Source organism: Parasteatoda tepidariorum, chromosome 1 (assembly GCF_982258835.1).
Source record: "Parasteatoda tepidariorum strain Cologne lab strain chromosome 1, Ptep-v5.0, whole genome shotgun sequence".
Taxonomy (NCBI): Eukaryota; Metazoa; Arthropoda; class Arachnida; order Araneae; family Theridiidae; genus Parasteatoda; species Parasteatoda tepidariorum.
In genome coordinates this window covers 41294769-41313021 of record NC_141755.1, presented here as the reverse complement: position 1 = coordinate 41313021, position 18253 = coordinate 41294769, and the positions used below count along the sequence as shown (strand labels likewise).

At 26.9% G+C, this 18253-nt stretch overlaps 1 protein-coding gene across 3 annotated transcripts in view; it reads right to left on the bottom strand.

Annotated features, from left to right (window-relative positions):
• The window catches only part of sl (small wing phospholipase C gamma 1), a 47346-nt gene that overhangs the window by 9505 nt on the left and 19588 nt on the right, over window positions 1–18253 (bottom strand). For all 3 annotated transcript variants that reach the window (XM_087162525.1, XM_087162526.1, XM_087162524.1), the window contains exons 16-26: window positions 16228–16428; window positions 14696–14818; window positions 13193–13370; window positions 12331–12399; window positions 7256–7450; window positions 6450–6516; window positions 5047–5201; window positions 4007–4103; window positions 2333–2420; window positions 1130–1254; window positions 26–71 (exon numbers count right to left, since the gene is read on the bottom strand). In XM_087162525.1, the coding sequence (XP_087018651.1) occupies window positions 26–71; window positions 1130–1254; window positions 2333–2420; window positions 4007–4103; window positions 5047–5201; window positions 6450–6516; window positions 7256–7450; window positions 12331–12399; window positions 13193–13370; window positions 14696–14818; window positions 16228–16428 (1344 nt within the window). The remainder of the gene's footprint in view (window positions 1–25; window positions 72–1129; window positions 1255–2332; window positions 2421–4006; window positions 4104–5046; window positions 5202–6449; window positions 6517–7255; window positions 7451–12330; window positions 12400–13192; window positions 13371–14695; window positions 14819–16227; window positions 16429–18253) is intronic.

Sequence of the window (18253 nt, the reverse complement as noted above, 5' to 3'; positions counted from 1 at the left end):
GTATAATGTGAAAAAAGTAAGTTACCTTCCATTTTGTAAAAAGCGAGCTTGATTTAACTGCATTGCTCTGTCTGAAAGTTTGAAAAATCAATTAGAATGACTAAGAAGTAATAAATAATAATGTAGAAGCAAATTATAACATAAAGTGAAGATTGCACTACTGTCTCCTTACTCATGTTACATTTCATATTGCATTAAACATCTGTGTGTCTACAATATGAACTCTGTCTACAGTTGTCAGGATCCTGATTCCTCTCCCACTCATTTGATTGACCCCTGACTTGAGGGTCAGAGGGTGAAGGACACTGGAAGTGTCGTCCCCTACATTGGGGGTGGAGCAAAGGACTGTCTCTTATGAGAAAGAGGATTTTTAGAGATTAGATTAGTTTTGAACGCAGAAGAGTTGAGTTTTTTTTAGTTGAACTATGATAGAAAAAGTATGAACGAAAAAGGGAGCAGTAGAACTACAGCTCATGCATAATTTTGAAACTTTTTGTAAATAATTATATTAATCCAGAATAATGAAATAAATAAGCTATAACTGAAATAATCCTTGGTCATCCTTATTGAGGAGTTCTTTAAAAACGAACCAAGAGACAAAATGTCTCACAACAGTCTTGCATAGATATATTACTATTGTGAACTTTTGCTTATTATATGAAAATTTATGAGGTAAACACACAGGGAAAATTCTACAGATGATGCATAGACAGTAAAAACTTAAATATGTTTAATCAAGTTATAAGTTTTTCAAAATTAGACATAAATATCAGAAACATTCAAAACAACAAAAGTAAAGTCATCTCTTTTACATTTAACTAATAATTATTACCCATAAGGAAACTGAAATTTTTTTTTAATATTTTGTAGGAGTGTCAAATAAAAGTACTCTTTTAATTCAAAAGCACTGCGTAAAAATAAAATAATATATTAAAATTAAATGTTACATATGTGGAAGTTATTGAATATAGAATAATGCAAACCTTTTGGTTTTATTAGTTACCTTAAATTCCAAATATACAAACACATAAGATGTATTAGTATAAATTTAATATTCACATTTTACTTTAAGAAGCATATTCTCCAAATATTCAATAATTCAAAAAAAAAAAAAAAAACAGAGTAATACCTGGTGTTTGATAGTTAAGAGCTACCATTTGAACTCCAGAATTCCAACACTTCATGGGGTCATAGTTGGAACTGTCGATACGGCTTCCTTTCGGGTAAACTCTGCTAAACTGTAGCCTATGATATGTGTGAAAATTAAGGAAATATTTACAACTTAGGGTTCTTTTAAAATCCACGATTTTTAGAACAAATGCTTAAAAAAAACTTTTTTTACTACCCTTTTCTGATCTATACTTTTTTTTAAACAATATAGCTGCTACGCTGTTTCAGAAGACTAAATATAATACTAACATAGAGAAAAAAGAAATAACAAATACTGAGATATAATATCCTTTTAAGATATAATTGCGAATTAAAATTAATAAACACACAAAATTGAACAGAATATTATCTTTTAAAAGAAACAAAATAAGATTCAGCATAATTTTAATTCATGAGAAATTTTGATATTTTATTTATTGCAGCTAATAAAAATAATTTACATGTAATTTTATAACTGCAAATTAATAAACTTATAAAAAAAACTTTAACTTAAAATATTACGCTATTTTACACTACCCATTAATCAAATTTTTTTTATTGCCTAATTTAAAAAATTATCAAGTTATTTGTATTATATTACTTACATGTTTATACAAACATATTATGATAATAAAATTTAAGAGATAGATAACCACTAAAAGTAGATGCCTTAAACTAATTTTTTATTTTATTTCAAGTCAGTTTTCTATATATAGATTGTTATATTTATTCCTTCTGAAGATGGACAATCAATTAACAGGAGGATAGTGTTAATCATTTCGGAAAAAAAAACAGCAACAAATTATGGTTGTAAAAAATCAGCCTCATTCGTAAAATTGTGTCTTGTTCATATAAAACTTCGGTTTTATGAGAAGGATTTAAATATATGTTAATGACAAAAATAAAAATAACCATATGTAAAATTAGCAAATAAAAGTGAAAGAAACACTTCCTATAGCAATGGAAAATCTAAAATAATTCATGCTACTAAATAATGTGTGTAAAAGTCATATTTTTCTTCATCCAGATTAACATATGTTTATAAACCTATAAAAAACCCATTCAGAAATTATAATTAAGACATGTTAAATATTTATTTTATTGGGATATTTAAGATTGATACGTTTATGTTTACTAATATACATATATAGACTAAATAAAAAAATTTGTAAAAAAAGGATATTTTAAAAGAAACTTGGAATTTGCAGCAGATACCCATTTTTCAATTTTAGTTTCAGGAAATGATGACATTTCTGTAAAATTACCGATTTCTGAAAGAAAGGGAAAAATAATATATTAAAAAAGTTATGCAACTCTGCAATAAATAGATTTATAATATTTTCAATAACATGAATCAGGGTTCATACACAAAAGTGAAAAAGAATAAAATAAAGGTACAGCAAAAGGACTATTAGGCCGGGATAGCCTGGTTGATAGGGGGTTGGGCCCATGTTCAAGAGGTCGCGAGTTAAACCTCTGTTGGCCGATGATTCCCTGTGAGCAAAATGTTGACTGGTATATGTTAAATCTGTCGGAGTCATAAAGTTCTCCAAGTTCCAATAACAAATCAATAAATCTGGGGGTATTGGATTGGAGATTTTTGTTCTCTGGTTCAGGTAAAAATTAGAATCTGCAGATGGAGGGTGTGTGAATGTGTCCTCCTTGTAAAACGGGCTGTGATGTATATGTGTGGCAGAAGTGAAATTCTTGGCCATAGATGGCATCACTGGAAAACAAGAAGATTATCCCCTGCCTTTAAAATACACTTGTTAGCCATATGGCATAATTTTCTGAGCTTTCTGCGACAATTCTCTCTAGTATTAATATCTTTCTGAAACACATGTTACTAATTTTAAGTAACAGAAGCACTTTCTGTTCACAGTATATAATTTTTTTAAATTATAAATGCAAGAATTTTGTTTCAATCTACGCATAAAAGAATACATATTCTAATATTATTAGCAATATTCTCCTGTTCTAATAAATATTTGTGAAGTTAACTTTTTGTTAAATTCTTTAAAAAAATATCACACGTGTTTCTTCCACCCCCAATATGTGAGAAAGGCCTTTTTTGAAAATAATTCTGCAGAAATGGAGGAAAAAAAAGAGCTCAGCAAAAATAATATTTCGAAAAATTCTGCAGATTAAAAAACAACTTTTTTGCTTCCCAAACGAAAAAACTTTCTGCAAGAACTCAATTCTGTGACAATGTTGCCGTGTCGCCAGAATTGACAAGTGGCATAAGACAACAACAGCAACATAAGGCCTTTTCAATTCACTTGTATATGAATCTTCAATGGGTAGAAATCTATAAACTAATCTAATAAATTAAAATTATACCTTTTTATAAAATTTGTGTTTGTTTTTAAGGGCAATAATTGTCGTCCAATTGAAAACGAATATTATAATAAAAAACAAGACTATGTAGGGGTTAAAACTAATTTGCTATGTGCTATATAATCTGTAATATATTTGTGTTCTGTTTGTGTAAGATTGAGCAATCGAATTTTGAGTTTTTAATGAACAATATTAATTAAAACAAAATAATGTTGGTCGGAATTCTGAATATTTTGATTCCACAAACTAATTATTTTCAAATCAGTAATGGCAGTTTTAAATGCACACAAAAATCAGGAATATCGGGACAAAAAACTAAAAATCAGGAAAAATTAGTTTTCTTCAAAAAAAAAAAAATAAATAAAAAATTTGAAAAGCCACAAACACTGCAATCTATATATTTTTTTAAAAAATAATTATTATATAATATCTAAAATTTAAATGTTTATAAAACCTTATTAAATAAAAAACAGGAACAATACAGAAACTATTAAAATAAGCTAATAAATTTAAACCTTACTTTCTGGACTAAATGGCATAGATCGGCAATACACAATTAACTTGGACAGTTCTTTGGCTATTCTTAACGTCCTTTCCATCTTTTTGCTGTGTAGCAACTAAACAAAAGTAGTGTAATTTTCATTATTTAAAACATGTTATTTCTCACACAAGATAATACGATATACAAGCACACCTAAATTTAAATCTAAATAATAATATTTAACATAAGTATCAATATAAAATGACAGGAAAAACATTAGGAAACAAGAGTTGTGACATTGGTTTATTAATGATAATGTAAAACATTGAAAATAGATGACTAATAAAATTTTAATTTAAAAAGCTTAGCCACACTAACTTTCCTAACACTCGACATGCTAATAAAGGATGGCCAGAAACACAAAATAAATAAAAAAATCACTGACTTTTCTTAATTTCTGTAGCCAGGTATATAAATTTTATAGTTAACTTTTTAGTTAAAATTAACTCTTATACATAAAAAACATTAAAAACACTTATCCTTGTAATTACAGTTGAAAGTAAGCATTTTCTATTTTACAAAAAACATCAGATTTGTAGGTTACTAGTTCGTTTTTCCTGACTTTTTTAGTACTTTAGCCAAATTAATTAACTTCCATGATTTTACGAGATTGATAAAATTTTTCTAACATTTCTCTGTTCGTACTGTTTGGAAGCACCCAGTAGTTAGAAAGAAAAAAAAGATGAGTAGATCTGCTAATTGAGTTGTTTACGATTCTTAAGGAGAAACCGTTTTCCAATAACCTTGCATTTCAATAATAAATTATAAAATTAATAATTTATATAAAATATTAAATTAAAGTAAAAAATTATAAAAGGAATGTTAAAAAAAATTATTGTTGTATACAGTCAGTTACTAAAGTAAAAATTTATGTCTTCTTGCAAAAGAATTTACAAAGGTAATATTATTAGTAGAGTAACCTATGTCTCACTTGATGCTAGGTTCATAAATCTAAAGGCATTTTCAAAATTAAAATTTTTTAATTTTATGAAAAAATGTCATTTAAATTCTATAGATACCATGTCATTGGCAGATTGCGCTGTCTCTCGAATTTTTTGTATCCATTCAGCCATTTCTTCTCTGGAACCGGCAGCAATTTCTATGGGAGTGACTTGACGAGGTGATACAATACGAAACACAAATTCTCTTCCTCTATTTGATGAAGTCAAAATATCTAACAATATAAAAACATATGTTTGGAATTTGTTTAATTATTGATTTAAGAGATTTAAAATCAACAAAAAGGTTGTAAAAGTTAACTACCACTGTGATTATTAAACATCAATTCACTAGTATGTAAGACATGCTAACTAGATTCAATCCTGGGGTACCTTTTGATAGACGAAGGTTGGCATTGTCGATTACTACTCACCCCACATTGGTGACATGCGGACGTGATATGAATTTGACGACCTCGAAAGTAACACCTATTTTAGCTGAGACAAATTTACTTTGATGAATGGTACACATTGAAAAGTTGACTTGCGCCATCCTCCTCTTCGAGCTGCTGCTTCTCAGTCTCATTTACACACAACGGGATCCTAAACACACTCTACAGCTAATAGCAACACAATAGTGATCACACACACAAATGCAAATTTAATAAAGCTCTCACGACAAGCTCTCCTGGTCTTTTGCAAATATGGCAACTAGTGGCATCCGTTCATCGCATTCTACCCCTGATAAAATTCTGGTGGTATTGTGGCGTAACTACCACTCCGATTATTAAACATAAATTCACTAATATGCAAGACATGATAACTTGATTCAATCTTGGGGTACCTTTTGATAGATGAAGGTTGGCATTGTTAATTACTACTCATCCCACAAGGTAAATTAGCAAAAACTAAGGCCCTTTTTGATTATAACACATAGCCTTAAAATTAAATTAATGTGTTTTTTATTTTTATTTTGCCTGATTTTTGCCTTCTGTACAAAGTCTTAGTAACTATTTTTTTACTTGTCACATTCGACCTTATTTGTTTTGCAATAGAAATATGGCGGAGGTATATTAGCATTGCATGCCGACCGGCCTGTGTAGAGGTTAGGGAACTGCCTTTGCATCAGAAAGGTTCTGGGATCGAATCCCGGGCAAGGCATGGATGTTACTTTTTCTCTGTGTGTTCTATGTCCTTTCTTCTGTGTGATTGTGTGAATGTAACCTGCCTTATAAACGGGTTTGTGGTTGTATGACGTGAGCATTTCTGAGGCCAATGGGAAATAGACCCAAGTGCCCGCCATTAACCAAAAAAAAAAATTAGCATTGAAGTAAGATAGAAATTATGTATTTGAATGCGAAGCTAATTCTATTTTTTAATAAGTGGCTTTTTAGTATGTTTTTTAAATTCAAATAATCCTTCAAATTATATTTACAACACAAAATTATGCATTAAATAATTTATTAAAATTAAGTCATACTTACCAACAGTGCAGTTAACTATGTCAATGCTTCCCTTTTGCAGACTACCAAGGGGCATAGCTTCAACAGACTAAACACAAAATAAATGAAAATTGAATTACATCAAAATCAAATAAAATTAAAAGTTTACTGATAAAATTGTGACAAGGATTACTGCTTTGAAATAAATCCAAGTATAATAACAGCAACAACAGATTTATTAATTAACAATTAAAAACCATAAAAAAACAATTAGTAAAATAAAATGGCCCTCAGGTGCCAAAATGCAGATATATAAAAAAATATACCTTCACAGAAGAAAAACCTCACGCGACGGTTCTTCTTTGTCTACTCCTACTTCCAGAATTATTTAATAGGTGCGGGATTGACTAGCCCTTTAGAGGTTAGCCAATCACTACAAAAATATTTTGAACTATATAAATGGGTGATGATCAATGCCAACAGCTCATTACGACAGAAAAACTATGAATTGTGAAATTTTATAGATTTTTGTGCTTAAATCATAAGTAACATAATTGATTTAAATAACACAACAGCCAAAATTTTTTTTACTACACTAAGCATTAAACATAAATAAAAGGGGATATCAGCTTTAGAAGCCCTAGAAATTAAACTTTCTGAGCATTAACCATGACTGGGGAATTTTCTCCAGAAATTTTTTCCCCATGTTCAATGTTATTCAGCGAGAAAGCCTTGGGTACCAGAAAAACTTCTGTACAATTTCGCCAATACTTGAAAAGGTAAAAGCTATTAATAAAAAACTTCTTAAAATTCAACTTTAAAATACTTATTTTAAAAAAAAAACATACATTTTCGTCGCCATTTTCCTGTGGTTCAATTTCTTCAACGTAATTTGCTGGAAACCAGTGTTGTTTTTTCCCACCGTAATCGCCTTTCCACCAACCTCCACTTTCCTTCACAACATTTGTGATGATAGCATGTTTACAAAATGACAATTCATCGACGCGTGTTGCACGATAGTCATACAAAGCTTTCACAGTTATCTATAAGAGAATTATCATTAAAATATTTTAAAATTAAAATTGAAAAAAAATAAATAAATAAATAAAATAAAAAAAATTTGTTAGGTTTCAGATTCAAATTGTAAAATACAGCAAATTAAGCGGAAAAGTTATGGTAAGGTAATGCAGTAGAAAATTGATTGATCATTTCTCACGGAATCATTCATTGCGAATGACAAGTCAACACAAAATATCAAATAACGACTGGAAAATGTATGAAAAGTAATACAAGATATTATTACAAATTGTTGAACCCCAAATGCAGAATTGCGGCGACATTGTCGAAGAATGTTACTGAGTTCTTTGAAAAAGATTTTTTTTTTGAGAAGTAAAAAATTTTGGTTTTCTTTTCTGCAAAAATTTCAGAGAGATTTTTCTTTTTTGCAGAATTATATTCAAAAGATGCCTTTCTTGTGCATCTGAGGGGTATGAAATGCTGGCGACTTTTATATATTCATTACAGAAATAAAAAATCGGTGATGACAGGCTTGAATAAAATTTCAAATGGATAATACATATAACATATATTTTAAAATATTGTTTACTTTAGAAATCATGTTCTATCCTTTCATTATTTTGAAAGGACACAATCTTCTTTCATTTAATAAAATATGATTGTAAGTGAGGATTTTGTTACAAATTTAGATTTATAGTAAATGAATTAATTAAAGTAATATATTAACCCTTTTTGATAAATTTGATAGAATAAAATCTATCCAATTTTTTTAATATATTACGCACATGAAATTTTAAATCAAGCATTTTAGTCATCATTTTAGAGCTCACAAATTGCACCGATTCCATCGTAAATAAATGTAGTGTTTAGGTATTTTTTTCTAACAATTATTTCTACAAATTGAATTTTTTTTTCTCAAAGAAAATCCTGGTGTCTTTTATTGCTCAGTTACTATTGTTGATATTCGCAAGATTTTCTTTTTTAATAATGAAAATGCCGATATTATTTACGGTACGGAATTTTCGAATCCCGGATTCAAGAAATCACTCTTAACAAGCCCAATTTCCATAGATATCATCGTTGATCTGTAAGTATTTCAATTATTAGGGTGGCCACTCAAAACAGATTTCAAATTTCCCTGATTTTTCCAGGTTTTCCAGGTAAAAATCTTAAAATTTCCAGGTTTGTGTTTTTTAACTTTTTTTCTTATAAAGTGTAGGATGTGTACAAGAAAAGTTTCTGTATTATAAAATATCTTATTCAAAATGTCATTTTTTTAAACATATCTTGAAAAAAATCTATTTTTTTACAAGATATTTTTTTATTATTTTTTAATGTTCTGGTACAACATTAATTTTTAAAAAATTAAGACGTGGAGAAAATATGCTTAGCTTGCAGAATATATTGTTTTTATTGAATAATTTTAATTGCTTTTATTGAATTTAATGTGATACTTTAAGTTGTATTTGCTCAAAGTATACCTACAAAATGACAAAATCAGAATAACCAATAAGACCTTGGACAAATATTGTTTAATATATTTTCATTAAGGAAAAGAAAACCGTTTCAGGTGATTATATATCAATAATTTTTAATAATTACAGTGACTCCCAAAAGTGCTCACTCACTTATAACTTATATTGAAATAGGAAATAAAAATTCAATAATTAAAATGAATATTTCACAATGGGTATTTGATAATAAGATGTATAATCTATTCTTAGCAAAACTGCACAGAATATTTTAAAAACAAAGCAAAAGTTAATTTTTTAATCAAATAGTAACAAAAATTCTACCCCACGAAAGTCATCGTACATTTAAATGTTTTGGATTTTAGAATTAAAATTATCGTCAATTGCTTTTTTTATTTAATTATTTTTCATTTAATTTCTTATTTCTTTATTAGCAATTTAGTATCAAACCTATAATAGCAAAATTATATTTTAACTTTTGCTTGCTAACTCCGTAATATTTTATTTTATCATTTAAAAATGACTTGTGGTCGTAATAAAATAGACCAAATTTGATTATTTGTCTTCATAAGAGGTAAATCAGTGATGAATATGTTAAATTAGTTTACTGTATTCAATTGAACTGTGCAATATGTGATAAAATGCTTAAAAGAAGGACTTCATATCAGAGATTAAAATTATAAATTTTGTGGAAAAATTAATAAATTTGCAATTGAGTGTTGTAAAAGTTTCTGTAAAAATTTTAAAAAAATATTCTGCACGAATTTCACCTGACAAAAAAAAAATAGTTACACGTATTTTCAACCTTTAAAAGCTATTGCAGATGCTAAAGGAAACTCCACTAAACGTTAATTTAACGAAAAATTAGATTTACTAATAGACTAAGTTTTTTCTTTAAAAGTGTATGATGACTTTTGTAGGATAAAGTTTTTGTCACTTTTTGATGATTGATTCTTGTTTTTAAAACATTTCATATTTAAAATATTTCAGTTTTGTTACGATTCGAACACATTTTTTATCATTAAATATACATTCTGAAACATTCATTTTAATTAATGGATAGTCTTATTTCATTGAAAGTCATAAAGTGTATCAACAGTTCTGTGAATCACTGTAATTACATTTCAATATAAAGCTGTACTGTATACTGCATTATATTGTATTTCATCTTATCAGTGCTTTTTATAAAATTCACTGATCATATTTTCCTTAAACCAATATCTCAAGTCAAATTTTTAAATAACGGTATTTTGAAATAGCATTTTTATTTTAAAAGATTCAGTATAAAAAAATAAATGTCAGAAATGTAAAATTGTCTAATTTTTAGTTCTATACTCTATAGAAGAAAAAAAATAGATAAAATTCCTTAAAATTTATACTTTTTTGATTTTTTTTCTTATTTGAAATTAAAACATTTAAAGAATTCCAATCTAAACGCACAGTTTTTTAGTTTAGCATAGTTAATTGTTTTTGTTTGAACAACTGGAATCTTGTACAGTGCAGAACTAAAACACGAAGTTTCGTTTTCCTTCTCCTGACTAAACACATATGAATAAAAAAAAATATTTTATGTATATATATCATTTAATATGTTTCCTATATATTCCTTATTCAGTATCAGCTTTTTGAGGTAAAAAGAGGAATAGTTTTGAAATATCATCTCTGGAATGCAAGCAACATTTACGAACTTTCGATATTGTGATAACTATACAATTCGAATTTTTAATCAAAAAACTAATATTTACCAACAAAACCGTAAAATTTTATATCAATATATAGTTAGTTCAAAAAAAAACTTCTTTTAAAATAAAAATATACTATAAAAGGTTAAAATGAAATAGAAAAAATTAGCATTAATGCAAGAATTGTAACAATTTGTCGAGAAACATTGCTGTTAGTGATGGGGGAAAATGCGTGATTGGTTGGCTTGCTGAGAAAAAATAATTTACAGATTTCTTTGAATGGGAGTTCAAAAGCTTTCAGAAAAATAGTGCAATATTATTATTAAATTATAACCAACTAACTTTTAGAGAATTTAATAAAGTTAAAAATACAAAAACATTTTCTCATTTTGTCAAAATAGAAAAAAATTACCACTCTCAATTGCGAATAAACTTGAATCATTGTGTGAACAAACCCACGGACAGAATTTAAAAACCGAATCCACCATAATCTTCGCTTTTCCTAAATTGCACAGTCCCATAGTCTGCATACTACATTTGCATGGGAGAATTTTATGTTGTATTCTAGTTTAACAGGGTTATAATGGAGCAAATTTTGAAGAAAGCAAAGTAAGTAGATGATATTATAACTGTTTGGAGATACATTTCTGTCTAAAAAATGTGGGTGTAATGGATGAAACAATTTAAATTAAGAAAATTAGCAAATAATTTAAATTAGTGAAATTAAAAAAATATATAAGAAAAAATTTCCAGCTTTTCTTTAAAATTTCCAGGTTTTCCAGGTTTTTATCCATATTTCCCTGATTTTTCCAGGTTTTTTCCAGTATAAAAAAAAATCCCTGATAATTCCAGGTTTTCAAGGTTTTCCAGGTGGGTGGCCACCCTGATTATTGTTTCTTCGACAATTATTGCTACGAACTTCCCCATTTAAAAAAAAAAAATCCCTGATGTTTTTTAAGACAATTTTATTGGACACAAAACTCAAATTGCTTATTTGATTATTTCTTTCTTTAATGCGACGATTTTATAATTTTTTCGTCTTTTCGGAAAAATTCAGTTTATTTTTTAGTCGATATTATTTCTACATGTAAAATTTGAATCACACATTAAATAATCACCTTCTGATACAAATTACAATTGACACCAATTATAACGTAAATCTATAGTGTTTGATTGTATTTTCAACAGTTATTGACATTAATGTTCAAATTTTTATCATCGGATATTTTTATAACAATGTTTAATACATCAACCGAATCTCAAAACGAAACACCCATGAGTAACCCCTTTATAAGGAGTCCAATTTGCGTGATTTCATAGTCAATCCTATTTTTGTAAGTTACTGTAACGGATTTCACAATTTTAAATTTTTTCTTTAATGTGATGATGATTTATAAAATGCAAAAAAGAAATAATAAGTGCATTTTTTCTCCTTAAAGAATATCGCCCACAGCATTAGAACAAAAAAATATTACATATTCTATTACAAAAATGCATACAATATATTTAATCCAAATAGGTTTTCGGATTGTAAACACAACGCTTTTATTACTTTAAATTATTAACAGATATATTTGCTATAATTAAAAGTATCTTGTTCAGAAATAGTAGTGCTAGAAGTTTGTCGCAGAAAGCCCGAAAAAATTCTGTGTCAGGATTGTTGAACAATGATATTCCTTCATATAAAGGATTTAAATGATTCAGAAGAATTATTTCAAAGAAATTTAAAATATTGAAAATTTAATATCTTACCTTAGAAATGAAGCAGTTGGGATCCATGTACATTCCAGGGGGACCATACACAGGAGAATATTCTGGTTCCTAAATATAAAAACACTGGTGTTAAAAAACTACATAAACTTTTATTTTTCATATTACCTTTTATTAGATATATTATAATAGAAATGTGAATTTTTACATAATAATTTAAATCTTCAGAAATTAACAATGACAATAAATATATTAGTATGCTATGTAATTTATATGATTTCAATGATATAGCTAATAAGAATGTTGAATAGGAAATGAAAACGAAAGTACATTCAATCAAAACTTCAACGTTCCATTTATAAAAAAAAAAATTATTTCAAAAATAAATAAATAAAAAAGTAAGTTAATCCGAGAAATAAATCAATATCCTTTTATCGTGAGCATATGTTTTTTTAAAAATGTTTTTGAGTTATTATAGATGTAATAATTTTGTATAACAGAAAACAATGAATTTAATTGTATCAGATATTTTCTTTATGAATTATAAATTATTACTTTATCTTTTACTATAACTACAATGGATTTTTCATAAAAAAAAGGATAAATTTGTTAAGACCGCAATTTATCTTAATATGAATTACTTTTAATAAATATGGATTACTTTTAATAAATAATTTGTTTTTAGGCTATTATAGTTCTTATAGGATAATGTGTGTTAAGAAAAAGGATATTTCAGGATAAATTTGCTAAGATAAAATCAATTCACTTTATTTTTGTGGAAAATTGAATAAAAATTACTTTACAATCAATTTGAATGCATTGAATAAAAATATGATCACTATACATAGATTTATAGACAATGATAAAACTTATTCACTAAAATATTAAATAGTATATCACTCACTCCACCGATTCTCCTTACAACTTCTTCATTAACTGGATACTTAAGTTTCACTTTGCGATACAAGGTATGTTTTTCATAATAGTTAACTAATTCCACTAAGCTCTCAAATTGTGCAGTGCCAATAGTGAAAAGGCGACCTTCGAGTTTGATTCGGCAATGTTTGATTTTATTTTCAGCTCTAAGAAATTGATGTAAATAAAAAGGATTATTTTTACAACAAAACATAAACAATAATTTTTTGTACACTAAATTTCTATAAAACTTGTTTTTAAAAAGCCAAAATCTCCTGTACAAGTTGACTCAATATAAAATGTAAACTACCAGAGTCTACTGATATAAAAACAATGGGGATTCAAATTTGGAAGATAAACAAGGGAAACAAAAGCATTAATAAAATAATTTTATAATTAGTATTTTACAAATGAAGAACTTGATACAGTATGATAAGCCACATTTTAAAATTGTTCAAGGGAGAGTTTTTTGTTAAAAGCACCAAAATTTTCATGTTGGCATTAAGATGTTTCTGTGTTTGTATTGTTATTGAGTGAAAATTCTGGAAAGTGTAAAGAGTTCAGCAGGAAAAAATATAATACAAAGTTAGATATAAAAATGTTATTTTTTGGAAAATGTGGGTTATCACTTTATTACCTAAATCCTCCAGATATTATCAAAGGAAAGAATTTGTTCAAATTTTTCAGAAAAACCTGTGAATTTTAAAATACTAATTTCTATAGATTGTTGTGTTACATAAATATTGTTGTGGTGCAGTCGTTAATATTTTGTATTAATAAAATGGGAAAGCTGCTAATGATGACTTATGAAATTTATACAACACTTATAATAATACTTAGTATATATATAGTACAGGGCTATAGGACAAGATTAGGAAATTTTGTTATTGGCCAGCTGTAGCAGTGGCTACTTTAACAAAAATAAAAAAAATCTAAATGATTAAAAAGACAGTTGCTCTTAATGATGTAAGGCATTCCTTTTGAAGCATTTCTCAAAATATGGCTAACATTACGAGGGTCATTTCCAAAATGAAGAAAAATTTTAAGAAACAATAGCAAAAGAAAATAACTTTTAGAATATTATAAAATATTCAAAATAATTTCATATTTATTATAAAATAATAATAATAGAAAGTACATGGGGGTGAGTTTGGACAAAATAAGTGGCTGTCAGATGAAGACTGCAGACAATTTTTTAATCATCATTTGCTATACTTAGTTGCCCTGTGGCAACTATTACTTTTGCCTTATAATATATTGAGTTTAAACATAAGTAATTCAAAGAAAGGTCCTCATAGGTATAATTAATTTTAAGGTAAATATATTGGAGGATATAGAGTCTAACATACAAAAATAACTAAAATTCCATAATTTGATACAAGGAAAAAAAAAGCAATAATGTAAAGGTGCAAGTCTTAATTAGTAACTAAGCATCTTTATAAAGATGAGAATCACACTAGTAAATAAAGCTCTTGAATAAAGAAGATTTTACCGAAATGAAATGGCAAAACAATTAGCTTCTTTTTCGCTCGGTCTCACTAAGAAAGCTCCATCATAATGCACTCGTTTCAGCATATCTTCTGCTTGAGCTCTTGTCATATTAGCATGATACCACCTATTTTAAAATAATATTAACTCCTTTGTTAATAACAGAATAAAAATGAATAATACTACAAAACTTTTAATAAACTAAACTAAATTGCCAATATTTTTTTTTTTTATAGAATTTGAAATATTTCACAAAAGACTTTTTAATAAGTGGTAGATTTAATAAAGAAGTAAGTAATGGATATAAACACATTGTGAATTGGTAATTATAATTTAAGTACTTAATTCTTCCCTGGGTCATGATTAATACAAAATTCATATGAAGTAACGCATATCAAATGTTTTCAAAATCAGATTTTGGAATGTATTGATATTTTAGAAGTAAAAATACTCATTGGCTATTTAAAAATCAAGAAATATTTTTAAATATGGATTTCTAGTACACAATGTAATTCTTTAAGATATTTGTATTTTTCCTTTAATCCCTTAGTAGTAGTTCGAAAGTGTTTTATTTCTTTTTAAACTATTAGATGGTTGCTTTTTTGATTCAGAAATTTTTTTTTCATGCTATTTAATAAGAAAATCTAGAACTAGAACATTTTTTGAACAAATTTGCAATGAGAAAAACTTTGTAGGTGTGACGATTTTAAATACTCATTTGACAATTTCATGTAGCCACAATGTGTGGTTATTGCAGCCTTCTCACAGAATATGAGTTTGATTAAAATGATAGGACTAATTATAGAACCTAATATTTCAAGGACCAAATCTGATGTGGCCAATACCTATTTTGAAGAATAACCTTCTGAGGAGCCTGATTAGAAAAGTGATATCTCTCTCCATAAGACCTCTTAATAAAAAAAATACCTTTGTGTTTAGTTGACAATAATGACTTGAACAATTTTGATGCAAATTTGGCACAAGTTTCACTGTCATAGGAATTTAACAAGTTTTGCAGCAGCAAATACAGTTGGTTCTCATTTGTTTGGTTTTTGTATTATCTGGCTGGGTACAAAATTAGGAATATAAAAACCAGACTGGCCTTGCAAAACTGGTTGCAGAAGGTGGAGACTGCAAAAATGAGGAATGGTAAGTGGTTTATCTCTACATTTTGACTTTTCCTAATCATAAATTTTAGCAATTGGTAAATTAATAAATACTGAATATTTTTGCATTAATAATTAATTTAAAAAATTGCAACATGAACTTTTTATTATAGGAGAGAAAGGATAGGAAGTGAAACTTTATCCGATCCCGCTATTTTGCAATCAGGTCAACTGTTCCGCCATAGTTGAACAGATAGTCAAAAACCTACTATACTAAGTATTCTACATGAAAAATACTAAGATTCTGCATGAAAAATATCCTATAAATACAATAGTACAAAAATCTAGATTTTGAATAAATTTATCTGAATTTATCAAGTTTTGGATTTGAGTAATTTTAATGTTGAGGAAATCCATTAAATATATTTACTCTTTTCCTTCATGCTTATTTGGTTGTGGTACTGGTTCCGTCAGACACATGCAGAATTCTGGACTTCTTAGTTGATTGGATTGATAATAGGTAATAAGACTGTACAATGTATCAAATGATATGGTATCAATCAGGTAATACTTTGTTTGTCCTCTTTCTTGTCTTGATCTGATGCGGCAGTGATTCACTGTACCCTGTCGCCTAAAAAAGAAAGATAACATCAAGATTGCGGAATATAAATTACAATTTTTCATAATTGAAATTTAGTCTATATTAATTTTAAAGAAAAGCAAATTTAATGAAGCTTGGCCAAATTAGATAAAAGTTTGTAACAATTGGATTTTTACGTTTTTTTTTTTTGGATTTTTACTTTTTTTAAAAGAAATATTATTGTTATAAATGAAAAAGAGGAAGGAGGAAATCAGAAAAATATTTTAAATCTCTTAACAAGTATAAATTTATAAGAGGTATTGTATATGATGCACTGCAATACTTTAACTTTCGTTACTTGTAACGGAAGTAAAGAGTACATACTTTCAATGGTACTTCACTTTTCAACTTTAGCACTGTTACTGTTATACTTGTTTTTTGTTACAGCTTTAGGAAAATAGCACAAGTATTTGTAATAAAACTGTTGAAAGAAATAGTTACTTTTTTTTTTTTTAAAAAAAAAGGAATTTTTCAAAAGGTATTCTCAAAAAACTTTTTTGGAAAGTTTTCCTTGTTCATATTAGTTTAGTTTGGTTTGAGGCAAAGAATGGAATGCCTTAAAGACTTAATCATATTTTAAAAAAAGATAAGTAATATTACAAAATCTAATTGCCTTATACTTGAAAAATGACTTAATCTATTTATTTGATGGATTTAAAAATTTATTTAAGTTTGGCAAGCAATATTTTTGTTGTCTATACATATACACTGGAAGTTTTTATAAATAATTTCAATAATTTATTTAATGCTACTATACCAAAAACATTTTGCCACAAAATTGAAATTCTTCAGCATTTAAGTCTTAAAATATAAAAATTGTGCCTTATTTAATTAAAATATAGTATGTATTCGAAAGTTTAGAATTTTTCTTAAATTATATCATGTAAAAATATTAGTTCATCATATATAATGCTTAACGTATCATCATAAATATTTTGTTGTACGAGTTAATTTATTCCCAAACTATAATTTCTAAAGATTTGAAATTTTTTAGAAAAAGATCATAAATCATATTTATATGCAAACATTGCATTTTGATTTCTAATTTGTCTTCGGCAAATATGTTAAATATTTCAATGAATTTTGTAATATTTTCATATCTTTTAAAGTTTTATATCACCTAAATAAAAATTAAATACATATTAAATGTAAAAGTTTATATTTTGCTCTTACATTTTATAATGAAATGAAAGATTACTTTGAATTTTTGATTTCATTGAAATGTCTTTTAAAATAGTTACTTTTTTTGTTTTGTACTTGTACTTCTTACTCATTACTTTTCAAAATCAAAAATTTTTACACCTTACTTTTCCTTAAAGTACTTGTACTATTATCTTTACCTTTTAAAAGTAATTTTCCCAAGTATGTTATATATACTTTACAATCTTTAAGAGGTAAATCTAAAGATTTCTATCTTAATAGACAATCTTAAAAGTTTCTCTAACATATACACTACACAATAAATAGATACCCTTAATTTTAATTCATATTCAAATTTTGAACAATATTGTGCCAGAAAATTTTTTAATCAAAGTAAAAAAACAGGTAACTCAAAAGGATATGAAGCAAAATTTTTTTAAATGCAAATTTTATAAAGAAAATGAGACATATTCTAGAAGTGACATAAAAATGAGAAATTTCAAAACATAACCGTCAAATATTCGAGCAAAATTCATAACAAGAAAATTATTAATTGCAAATTAAATCAACCATCATATTGAAAAGTGCATGAACAATATTGTCATTTAAAAAGTAAACTTATAGTAAAAAAAAACATTAAATAAATAACTAAGCTTATTTCACAGAAGAGAATATT